This window comes from Lactuca sativa, chromosome 3 (genome assembly GCF_002870075.4).
Source record: "Lactuca sativa cultivar Salinas chromosome 3, Lsat_Salinas_v11, whole genome shotgun sequence".
Taxonomy (NCBI): domain Eukaryota; kingdom Viridiplantae; phylum Streptophyta; class Magnoliopsida; order Asterales; family Asteraceae; genus Lactuca; species Lactuca sativa.
The window spans coordinates 56,112,550-56,125,107 of record NC_056625.2 but is presented as its reverse complement, the minus strand read 5'-3'; the positions used below and the strand labels follow the sequence as shown (position 1 = coordinate 56,125,107).

Sequence of the window (12,558 nt, the reverse complement as noted above, 5' to 3'; positions counted from 1 at the left end):
TGTTTCGGCTCCTCACCACAGGAGCATCCGCCTTGCCCTGCCGGTCTTCTGTGATCCGTAAGGTCACTGGAGCCGGCGCCACCACTGGCGCTCCTAATGCTAAGCTCGGACAGTGGGCCTTCTTGTGGCCCTTCTGATTGTAATGGAAGCAAGTCAGATTTGATGTCAGAATGGTAGGAGTAGGAGTGGTACAATCCTTGCTAAAGTGTCTGGTCTTGTCACACTTGTAGCAGCCTGAGTTCCCAAACCTACAAGTTCCCTCATGTGGCATGCTGCATTTCCCATAGCGGCCACGGACCTGATGTCCCTTCGACCCCGAGTTGAATCCCTTGGGTTTTGTCGCAGAACCTATCGTGTCTGCCCAGACTCTGCCTTCCTCTTCCCTATATGCTCCATACCAATATCCCTCTCGAGTGTCATGGCTATCATGCCGTCCAGTGTCGGGCACGCTGAGTAACTAACAAACTCCCTGATCTCCGGTCTTAGCATATCGTGGTATCAAGTATTCTTTATCTCCTCATCATCTACGTACTGGGGCACCAATAAAACCCTCTCCCTAAATTTAGTGGTGATCTCCGCCACAGTATCAGTCGTCTGTCTCATCTCCAAGAACTCTCTGGCTAATTGTTGAGTCTCCACAGCGGGTGAAAACTCGGCTCGGAATCGTATCACAAAATCCGACCAGGTCACAGTCAACCTCCTCCCACCAGTCCCTAGCTCGATCCTTCAACCATCCCGCAGCAAACCTGACCTTCGACCCCTCAGGGCAGAAGCTGGTCATATGAGCACACTCGATATGCGATATCCATCATCGGGCTGCAATGGGGTCCTTAACCTTGCAGAAGTATGATGCTCCGCATCCCTTGAAATCCTTGAAAGAGAGCGTGTGAGTCCCTGACTGGCCAGGTTCCATGCCACTCCTGAATGCCTTAAGGCTATCCTCCATTAGCTCAATGATACCCTCCTTGATCGACCCAAAAATCACCGGGGTCGCCTCAAGGATGCCTCTCGTAATCTCGGATGCAATGAAATCGCACAATCCACCGTCGACTAACTTGGAACTCGTAACTGAACCTGATCCAGACCCTGAACCTCCTGCTCTGTGATGTGTCACCACCATTCTGAAACAAAGCACACAATCATCAGGGTCATACAAAACATCGAGAGGTCTCACACTCTACCACTCTTGGTTCTCGGCACCTCCCCAAGAGTCAAGTACGGATCCTCTACTTTCAGTAGTACAGGCCCATACTACCTTCCACATCAATCCATACTTTCCCCTTGGTTTGCCATGGTTTACCCAAGCCGCCTCCTATCCATGTATACGATTCGTAATCAAATAATCTCTGATACTAGTCTCATCCTAGGCTTGCCCTAAGGTAATCTCTGACCCACTCTCCGCCATCAGCTGCATAAGAAGTCCTCGCTATCCTTCTCTAACTAGCTCGCAAAGACCATTACATATTACTAAGACCAGACAATTCTTTGAATGAGAGGTCCTACCTTACAACGGCTGGACTCAGACAAGAGCTGCGAAATAGGGCTAACCTAACCTTATGAAAAAATTTAGTTCTCGTAATATGTAACTTAAGGTATTCGTTTACTAGTTTATTAAAGATAACTAGGACTCCTAAAAGCACAAAGCAAGCGAGCATTGAGCAACCAAAAGAAAGCATATCCTAATCAGGCCAACATGTCATTGACTATTCAGTACTAGCATGCAGTTCAATAAGCAGATAATATAGGCATACAAGGCATCCTTCCTAGATCCTTAGCCCTAATCTATCATGCAGTTCAATAAGCACATAGAGTAGGCATAAAAAGCATCCTTCCTAGATCCTTAGCCCTAATCTTGCAGGCAGTTCACATCTTCATACTTCATATCATAACATAACATATATGGTGTCTTGGGGAAAACTTACTTGAGCTCGGCTGATTGTACGCATCACACACCTTGTTCTTCATTTAAAAGCTTTATTTAAATTTAGAAAAATTATTTTTCTTGTAAAAATCTCTCAAACCCTTGATTCTAGTCCACACACCCCCGAAGGTGTGTCCGAATCCCTCAAACCACGACTCTGATACCAACATGTAATACCTCTAAAAATACAACCCGAAAAAAATTCATTTTTAAGTTTAACCATCATAAAATAATCCATGTCATTTTCCCAAAACCATATAAACATAAAATAGTTTAGTTGTGCAATACAACGATACATATAAAATCATCATCAGAGTCATAATCCCAAAATCACTAATGCGGAAAGTCATGGTGTGATGCGATGCGATCAAGCCGAATCTTTCCCTTTCGAGCTGGAAGTACCTGAAACCAAAACTGAAAACCATAAGCACGAAGCTTAGTGAGCTTCCCCCACCATACCACATACAAATCATAAAAATACTATCAGCCATATCTAGGTGCCTGACCTACCCTGCTGAGCATACCTGGGTGCTCAACCTACCCATGTCAGACATGCCGTAGTGTCCGACCTACCCCTGTCAGGCATACTAGGGTGCCCAACCTACCCATCGATTTTATTCCAACCGATTACGGGGTCTACTTCATGCCCTACCACTACCACATAAATCTTGTATATCAAACGTAAGCATCAAACAATAAATACCACCTTAATAATTATCACATAAACAATTACTAAGTCATATCTATACTAGTGGGTCGACATTGGTGCCTTCGACCCACGGATTCTAAAAAGGGAGACTCGCGTCACTGTGTATGCCGGAATCGTACTCCTCGACTGGCTCGCAACTGCTCTCCCTAAAGCATAATAAATTCCCTAGTCAATCATTGGGACCAAATAAAACTCCCTCATGGCCCTACCTCTAATTCATGCCCCAAGGCATGGTTTCCTAATCCTTGGCCTATTGGGCCTTTTTCTCTCAAGGCCTAACTCTTATTAAATTAAGGCCCAAGTCCATTACTTTAAACTTTAAGGCCCAATAAATCCCAATAAGGCCCAAAATCCCCAACACCATAAATCCCAGTCCTAGGCCTAGAGGCCTTAATCTACAGTGGGCCATGAGGCCCAACAAATCCAGGCCTAATCACCAAAGGCCCAAAAACCTTGTTAACCATTTTGTATGCATACGCACGGCGTACCTGGCACGTATGTTGTTCTTGACTGCTTCGGGGAGGTTGACCCAGTACGTGCAGTGTACCAGGGGTACGCCCTACGTATTGGTCAATTTCCTTAAAACTTCCTTTGTGACTTAATCCATTAAGTCTTAACGTCCAAAACATAGATCCAACTCTTTTAAGACGTCCTAAACTATAAAGTTATAAACGTTATGTCTTTGCATGCATGGATGGGGGTTAATACATGATTTAAGTCCTTAAACACACTTTGTGACCATCTAACACTTGCATTTTGTGGCTTAACCATCAAGGCCCGATTTTTAGACTCTAAATGCTTCCAAGAGCTCAAAAGGACAGCTCTAATGGGCCGGAACTACCAGAACACAAGAAATCTCAACTATGGAGTCAAATGACACATAAAACACCCCAAAAATACAACTAAGCATGCAATGGTCAAGTTTGAAGCTTGATACCTCAACTGAGTCAGAAAAGATGCTAAACTCCTGGATCTACAAGCTCCTCCCACATTCTTGCTCCTTTTTCTAACTTCTTCTTCTTTAAAACCACCAAAAATCACCCCAAAAGTGCACCAAATTAGCTCACAAAGCATGCGAGAGGCTTAGGGTTCGATTTCTACTCTTTAAGGATAGTGGTGACTGAGAGAATGAGGTTTGGTATGGAGTTAATGTCCTTATATATGGTGCAAACCCTAAAATTTAAGGTTTGCAACTGGCCGGGTTACGCCTAGTGTACGTGAGGCTCCCCCTCCCCCTGCCCCGCTTCGCGCCTCAACATGTACGTTGTGCGTATGCTGTGTACGCCCAACGTACTGCCTTGCACCGAAATTCAATATTTAATCATTTAAATAATCAAGGGAAATACCTGGTGACTCGGATGTTATAGTATAGGATAATTTCCTTATTTATCAATTATCCAATTAATCCAATTAAGTAAAATTATCCAAACAAGAAACCCTAAAAACCCTAGGGTAATGTCGAAATCAAGGGAGGGAGGCTAGGGTTTTTCAAAACCCTATCCCTAATTTCGATTAGAATTTATGGAGGCTGGGGTTTTTTTTTTCGAAAACCCCTCAAACCAAAACCCTAAAAAGGAAAACTTTGTCCTTTAGGGTTTAATAGGTATTAACCCTAATTTGCAATTCAACTATTATAGCAATTCAATTTAAAACAAAACCAATGGCTCTAATACCACTTATTGGTTTTATGTAAAACAAATAAACTACAAAAACAATTCCTACGTTCACATGCATCCTACTTTGGATCTATGTTTTAACTATTGAAAATATAACTTTGAATTGCAAAATAAGAACCCTAAGGGAAGAAGCTATTTTCGATAGTAACTAGGAAGGGTTTTAGAATTACATATCTTTCAACTGTTAATGTAAACAATTGATAATCCTTGGTTCTTAATCTTCTTGGACGCCTAGCACCACAATTGTCGTGCCTCTAACGGAATCACACCCAAGAGCTAGCAAGAAGGAAACTTTAGAGAAAGGAGAGGAGGGATGCAATTTTTGGCTATGGTTTCTCCAAAGGAAGGGATAGCCGAAATTAGAAGCTAGGAGCCTCCTTAAATAGTCAAGGTAACTTAGCCCCAAAGTTAGGGTTTAAGGGATAACCCTAGGATTCCCCTGCTTGGGGCCTAAGCAAATCTAAAGCCTTATCCAAGGCCCTTGGACGAATTGATTAGGGTTTCCCCTATGAATTTCCTCCACCTCCTCTAAGGGAGGAGGGAGTCATTCCCTCCCAACACACTGAACCCACTGCCAAATCATTTTTTTCTCTTTTATTTTTCTTCATCTTTCCGAACCCATAACATACGAAAACCCTATCTTTTTGAACCCACTCAACCCACTCAATTAAAAACAAAACAATCAAATGTAAAATATTAATTAGCAATAGAGTTATCGGCGGTACCACTCCCGCTTCAACGAGTAGGTTGATTGGTTTCAGTAACCCATTTCATCATCTCTCTCTCTACTTTCTCTTTCTTATTTTCTCTTGTACCATGTGTTTTAAAACTTGTATCTTAGTTGTTTTGTATTTTTTTAATTGAGTGGGTTGAGTGGGTTGAGTGAGTTCAAAAAGATAGAGTTTTCGTGTGTTGTGGGTTCGGAAAGATGAAGAAAAATAAATGAGAAAAAGTGATGTGACAGTGGTTTCAGTAGGTTGGGAGGGAATGACTCCCTCCTCCCTAAGGAGGTTCTGGAACACCGCTTCCAACTATTTGATAATTGAAAACTAGTCCATGTACTTTGCAATTAATACAATTAACCCCAAAATTAATTCTAATTAATTTTTGGCTAACTATTAATTGAATATTATGATTTCTAATTAATATATTATTTTCATAACATATTAGTAAATCATTTATATTAATTTATTAATCTTATAATAAATTAATCTCTCTCTTTTCATAATTTCCTTGTCTAGTTGCTATGTTTGAGGGCAACCCAAAAGGAATGTGTTGCTATCAATTCAAGTACATACCAATTATAGTTATGAGCTTAGACTCCTAATTCAACACAATTTCCACATGATTTTTTGGTATGGTTTTGGGAAACCGCATCAGAAAATTCTTTAATGGTGTCATTTGGGAAACCGCACTAACAGACCTATTTTATAGTGTGGTTCTCTTATTTTTTTTGATGTTGTAGATATTTAATAAGGCGATTTTAAAAGGGACCACGTCAAAAAATAAAAACCACGTGCACTATTAAATGACTTGTGTACTAGTTTGCCGTTCTACCTTAGGTTATTGTGTCTTTTAAGGCGTTAATATGACCACTTAGTCTCCTATATGTCAATGTATTATATATTATCCCCCTAATCAAGTATAGATTAGGGTGAATGTCCAACTACATGGCGTTCCACCTTAGGCTATTGTGTCTTTTAAGACGCAAATATGACCGTTTGGTCTTCCATATGTCAATGTACTATATATTATCTCATAATTAAGTACAAATTAGGGTTAATGTACAACTACATGTTCCACTTTGAGCTATTATGTATCTTTTGGCACAAATATGACCTTTTGGACTCCTATATGTTAAGATATTATATAGATATCCTAATCAAGTATTGATTTCGAATATAGGATAGTGACCAATGCTTTAGCTGAAACCTGTTGGCTTCAAATATGTTCTGTAAATTACATTCTTCTCGTACCAAAAGCACTATTGTTTACCGTCACAATGTTAGTGTTGTGTTCATTTTTATGATTCCTCTCGACCAACATGAATATACACATTTGCTTTGTGTCGTTCATGTTCTTATTCTTGGTATGACAATACGAAGTGCCTACTTACATCATTGTTTCCTATACGATTTCACTACACTTTAAATGTGCGAAAAATCCTCCGAACAAAATCGTGGCGGACGTTAGTCTACGCATATTTTGCTTTACTGTATTGTATCGATGTGTGGCCCATTAGTTTAGGCCTCTTTATCTCTTGTACTTGTATATATTTTCATAAATACACTTAAGTAAAAGAAGTACTAAATGCAACACATGGTAAATGTAAAATTCTAGATAATATTATAAACAAAATTGCAAAAATGTTCCTCGTGTTTGGTCAAAAGTTGTCACTTTAGTCCAAAATATTTTGGACTAGCACCATTAGTTCAAAACTTTTATTTTTCTTGTGGTTTTGGTCTAAAATTTTTTGAAAATATTTAAAATGACATATTTGTCCTTTTAATTTTCTTTATAACTTTTTTATTATACCAATTAAAATAAGATAAAAGAAAATACCATCTAACCCCACTTCAACCCTCCCTCCCCCCCCCTCTCTCCACAAAATCCATCTCCTTTATTCCGATTTTCAAAAAAAAGAACATACATTAATCACCGCCGACTTTGGCTTTCGGCGATTGAGTGTTTCGACGATTGAGGGTTTCAAGGGCCTTCGCCATGTATTATTTATTGTCTAGAGCACCATCATCCCGTCGTTCACCTCACCCCACTCTCAAGCTCCAAATCTGCAACATCTTTCCGACGACACCATCGATTTCGACGACAACGAAACCCGACTCTAATGATGACGCCATAGACTCGAACCTAAACTCTAGATGAACGATGATACCGGAGAAGATGAACGGCGGCGACAATGTTCCATATCGACGTAGATATGATATCCGACCGCCCTTCGTCGATAATCATGTTTGGAGCACCAATCTCATCATTCACCTCACCCTACTCTCTAGTGTCGGATCTACAACATGAATCTAGCGTCGACATTGATTCTGACTACGAAGACTCCAACGACAACGCCAACGACTTGAACCCAAACTCCGTAGGAACAACGCTAACGGAGAAGATGCAAAGTGGCGAAGACGTTCCAGATATCGTCCTAACTCCGGCGACTCCAACGCTAGAAGAAGATCGATTTCTGGAGTGTATGTGTGTTGATTTATGTTGACCTTGTTAAATCTGAGTTTTGTGTGTCATGTTTGATCTTCATATGTTTAAGAAAAACTAAGATTTGTTGTTGTTGTTGTTGTTGTTGTTGCTGTGAGTGTTTATGTTGAAGTTGGTTCAAATTTTCATCTGATTTCCAAGATCTTCATCTTGTTCATCTTTGTATGTGTATATATAAATCAGGAAGAGAGATAGATGGTGGGAGTTTACAAATCTGATAATCTTTGAGTGTGAGTTATAAATCTGGAAAATTTTGTTTGAGTTCATCAGATGGTAGTGACCAGTCGCAATGGTGCTGACCGGTGGTGCGATAGTGTTGACCGGTGTTGGTGGTCATTTGAAGTAAACATTTTAAGACAGGGAAAAAAACGAGTAGTAGGGTGAGTTTTATTTTTATTTTCTTTGTTTTTTTTTAAATCAAAAAATTAGAAAAAAAAATAAGAAAAAAAAAAAGAAAATCATATTAATAAGGAAAAATTCATCATTGTAAAGAGTTAAAAAAAAATTTTGGATGAAAACCGCAACAAAATAAAAGCTTTGAACAAGCTAGTATAAAAAAATTTAGACCGCATTGATAATTTTTAAGAGACCACACAGGAAGCATTTCTACAATTTTGTCTAATATTATACATGCCCATTATGTAAATGTAAATGACATAACTAATATGGTGTTAATGATGAGATCAGTTGAAGGGACCATGATCATCAACACAATTTACTAAATATTTCTTTATTACAAAATCTAATGAGGATAAGACCATGCCACCATGGGTAGATTTGCGAGGTAGGATTACGAACCCCTTTTCTGATGGTACCAAAAATATTAAACAAAAATATACCGATGTACACGATGGTTATATAAAACGTAAATGCAGCCTCCAATGGTTTGGTAGATGTTTTGATGCTCAATGGAGGTAGCTTTGGAGGTGGGTTTTACGTTTTGCATTTAGACACACGATAAGGACCTAGGAGTGTTTGTACTAATAATTTAAACGTTTTAAATAATCATCACTCATGGATCACTAAATGCTTAATTATTTTGTAAATGGTACCCGGGCCAATATTATTCAATGTACCCGTAGTACGTAGGCACTTTTCGAAATTTCATTGTGTTATATACTTTTTATTGTGTACTAAAATATAATTGGCCGCTCAAACCGTTGATTCAGATGTCATCATTGTTTTATTTGTGTGTGCATGGAGTGGACGTAGACCGCTCAGGCTATAAGAAACCTGATGTCTTCTCAGTACTCTCCATCACAAGAAATGGCTAAAACTTCTCCGCAACTTCTTGCTCTCCTACTACTCTTCCACATCCTGATCACCATGACAGTGGCGCGACCTGTCATCCTGGACAAGAACCTCAAGAATCCTGAGAGTTTCTTCGACAATGATCGTGGATACCTAATCCCAGGTATTGGACGAGGAATTAAACCAAAGTGCAAGGATGGTTTTAATCCATTCACCTACAATCCTGTTACAGGTGGTAATGACGGATTCTTAGGTGACGTGCCTACGGTTCCTAGCGTTGGTGGTGGAAACTATGTGCCTGGTGGTGATGACACGTTTGTTCCGAACCCTGGAGTCGAGGTCCCGAATCCAGGAAATAATGGAGGAATCAGTCCTGGTCCGAGTAGTAAGTGAAGGGCGTTGTAGGTTTCCGTTTGTAATAAGGGTCGACTAAACCTAGCGTGGTAGTGATCTCGTTTGGTGCCTTGTTTAAATCTTTGTATTCCAAGATTTTATTATGTATGATGCTTGTTGTAAGATGATTGGAAAATTGAAAATAAGTCGTTTTTTCCTTGCTACATACTCTGATCTTTTTATATCACATACTTGACGACCGCCAAACATGTTTTAAAAATCGGTTCAAATTAAGAACTGAAGATAGAGCGGTTTAATAACGATCGGTTTTATCCTCATTTCTAAATGGATCAAACCAGACCCTAGTATGATAGAACCGGAAAAAAAAATTGTTTGAACCGGTTTATTTTATTGGACATAGATACTTTGATTTCATTTAGCATGTTAAAAACAATCAATTTCCAAAAGTGAACTGAACAGCTCAATCGATCTGATTATCCATAGTATACACAATTTGAATGTCGACACACACTAGACACCGGGGTAGACCGATCTTCTCAACGTGAAGACCAATACTTCTCTATTGTTATGTTTATAGTTTTATAATATAGTTCAATATAATACAAATTTATATTTCACTACAAGAAAAACACGATTTTGTTAGGGAAGGAATCCGTTGCAAAAAGATGAAATTCCGTTGCAAATGACGAATAGCTATGGAATTTGCAACGGAACAATTTCGTCCAAAAAAATCCCGTAGCGAAGGTGTTGCAACGGAAACAATAATTCTGTCACAAATGTGACAACGAAATGAAATCCGTTGTAGATGGTATTCCGTAGTAAGATTCCGTTGAGAATTTCATCAAAAATTTCGTTGTAGTCGATCCATAGCAAAATTTGTGGTAATGAATCTCTAGCAAAATCCGTGGTGATGAATCCCTAGCAGAATTTGTGGTGATGACTCCCTAGCTACATCTGTGGTGATGATTCCCTAGCTAAATCCATTGTGATCACTCCCTAGCTAAATCTGTGGTTTTGGCTCCATAGCAAAATCCATGGTCTATAATGTATAGTAGATTTCATATCAAAGATTACATAGCAATTTACGTAGACATGCTTCCGTAACAAATTCTGTTGCCACGTTTCCATAGCGCAATCCATACACAATTTTGTAGGAATATTTTTGTTGCAAAGCTAGATAGTTACAGATGGATAATTAATTTATAAATTAATTCCCAATTATTTTGTAAAAATATATAAAAAGAAAAATATCAAAAAATCAAATAAGATTTATCTCATAAAACAAAACAAAAATATTTATTACATGTAAATATCAATACTCTATGATCTATTACTTTCCCAGATATAATGTAACTAAACTAGACATAAAAGAATCTATACATCTGCTTTTTATTCAAAAAAAAAAAAAACCTAAAAACCTAAAAACCTCATTTTCTTTAACCATGTTACTAAAAGCTAGATAGTTACAGATGGATAATTAATTTATAAATTAATTACTAATTATTTTGTAAAAATATATAAAAAGAAAAATATCAAAAAATCAAATAAGTGGTGCTTCTCTTTTTGCTTATAGAAGTGAAGCTTCCATGTTATGCTTCTTTTGTCAAATTTTAAGATCTTTAACACTTTGTAAGTCTTTTTCCTTTTACAACAAACAAGAAATAGTTAATGAACTTCCATGGCATCATATGAAATTAAAATAGGCTTCAAGTTAATGAGATAGTTGAAGGGCCTTACCGAAGGCATTTAGTCAGTTGGTCCTTGAAATATGTAAAACCTAGTTGAACTGTAAGTAAAGAAAACAAAAGCAAGAATACCTGTTAAATTCAAATGAATGACGCAAAATGATAAAAGAATAACATAAAAATGCAAGAACTTACTGGCCAAATCGACGAAAATCACCAACATGGAGCTCCATATACACCTTTTTCTTCACCTAATTACTGAAAAGGGATCAAATATAAAGATTAGAATAGCCATCATACAATAATTAGTTGTATTGATGTATGAAGTTGAAATGAAAGTTTAAGTACCTGGTTCTTGTTTATAAATGTTCCATGTGTACTACTAAGATCATAAATGAAAGCACCACCAAATTTGTTGAAGTGGAGAGCTAGTAGAGAAGAAAGTATGTGATTAAGTTGAAATCCTAATGTTAAAGACATTATCAAGATCGTAATGATTTCTTAATCGAGGATTGAAAAGCACAAAAAAATAAGAGAAACAGGTTGCAAGGTGAATAAATCTCTTGTATCAGGGAAGATAAAAGGTAATGGTTACCAACATGAAATCGATATATGGTTGGATTCTCAAGAATATAATCATAAAGATCTACTCTCCTGAAATGTCAGCTCCCTTCTCATACCTAGTCAATAGCAAGCAAATATAACTCAACAAAATCAACAAAGATTAAAATTAGGTTTAACCATTACACATAATCATCATCTATTTATTTCAGATGATTAATCATCGTTTTTAAGAAAAACGAAAGAACGGTAGATGCATAAATTATACCCGATTTTCTGCCAATCCAAGCTAAACAACACCGTTGGGATTATTCACTCTGTCGTAAGGATCTTCAGAAGCTCTATCCAACCCAAAGTAATAAGGAGAAGGGTTCAATTTAGCAATAAAATGAACCCTAACCGACACATGAGGCCTAACAATTGAGCCATGAGAAAACAACATATAGAACGGTAAGCTGACCTAGTCAGCTTCGGTAGCATAGACAATGAAGCAGTCGGCGACAGAGGATTCGAGGTCTGTTGTTGCGGCGGGTTTGGCGGTGAACGATGTCCTTTAGGAGTCTAATAAGGAGGTAAGCAGCGGTAGGCGGAGGCTGAGATAGAAGGCAGTCGTCAGGCGGCAGGCGGCAGGCTGTTGGCCTATGACGATTACCGGAGGTGGAGCTGCGATGGGAGGCGATCGGTGGATAGAGGTCAAACCAAGACGAACATCGGGTATGAGATTGAAGGATTTAGATTTAAGGGCGGCGTTGAAGATTGAACTGAAGTTGAAGCAATAAGTGGTGGATCGAATACATGGTTCTTACTTCTAATCTGCACAAGCAAACCCTAAAAAATAGATTAAAAAATAAAATTGAGAGGCAGATGAATTTCTTTTTCCCGTTCTACGAAAAAGGAGGTGGAATAAGGTTTGGTTTCTATGTGTACAATTTGGGATTTATACAATCTCCTTTTTCTTCATTTTATTAAAAATTAAATTAAATTATAAAACTTTAATACAAACTTTGATATAGATTTAATATAAACTAGTAGGAATTACCCGCGTCGTTCGCGTTGAGTTGGATCGGTTTGTAAGTTAGGGTATTTTTGTAAAATACCAAATTGAATATAGTTGGCTCATCTTGCAATTTCTATGTTATATGGGTCATGGGTCAATGTGGTATCATGGTAATA

General features: G+C 38.2%; 1 protein-coding gene and 1 long non-coding RNA gene across 5 annotated transcripts; one reads left to right on the top strand and one right to left on the bottom strand.

Annotated features, from left to right (window-relative positions):
* The first annotated feature begins 8,745 nt into the window (after positions 1 to 8,745).
* On the top strand, positions 8,746 to 9,344 carry LOC111914418 (putative cell wall protein). The gene has a single exon (XM_023910162.3). The coding sequence runs from the start codon at positions 8,771 to 8,773 to the stop codon at positions 9,176 to 9,178; it is 408 nt and encodes a 135-aa protein (XP_023765930.1). The 5' UTR covers positions 8,746 to 8,770; the 3' UTR covers positions 9,179 to 9,344.
* An 858-nt stretch (positions 9,345 to 10,202) lies between these two features.
* Positions 10,203 to 12,288, bottom strand: LOC111914520 (uncharacterized). 4 transcript variants are annotated; one of them, XR_008230836.1, is made up of 6 exons: positions 11,846 to 12,288; positions 11,654 to 11,726; positions 11,424 to 11,504; positions 11,173 to 11,252; positions 11,020 to 11,082; positions 10,207 to 10,925 (listed from the first exon to the last, which is right to left on the bottom strand). It is a non-coding gene; the product is annotated as an uncharacterized LOC111914520 (long non-coding RNA). The 4 variants fall into 4 exon arrangements; XR_006189138.2 differs by having other exon boundaries at positions 10,208 to 10,781; positions 10,877 to 10,925; positions 11,654 to 12,288; XR_008230837.1 differs by having other exon boundaries at positions 10,203 to 10,925; positions 11,420 to 11,504; positions 11,654 to 12,288.
* Positions 12,289 to 12,558: the final 270 nt, after the last annotated feature.

Bases quoted from the DNA above. Each gene is read 5' to 3' on its own strand.
- LOC111914418 (XM_023910162.3), top strand. From the start codon at position 8,771: ATGTCTTCTCAGTACTCTCCATCACAAGAAATGGCTAAAACTTCTCCG.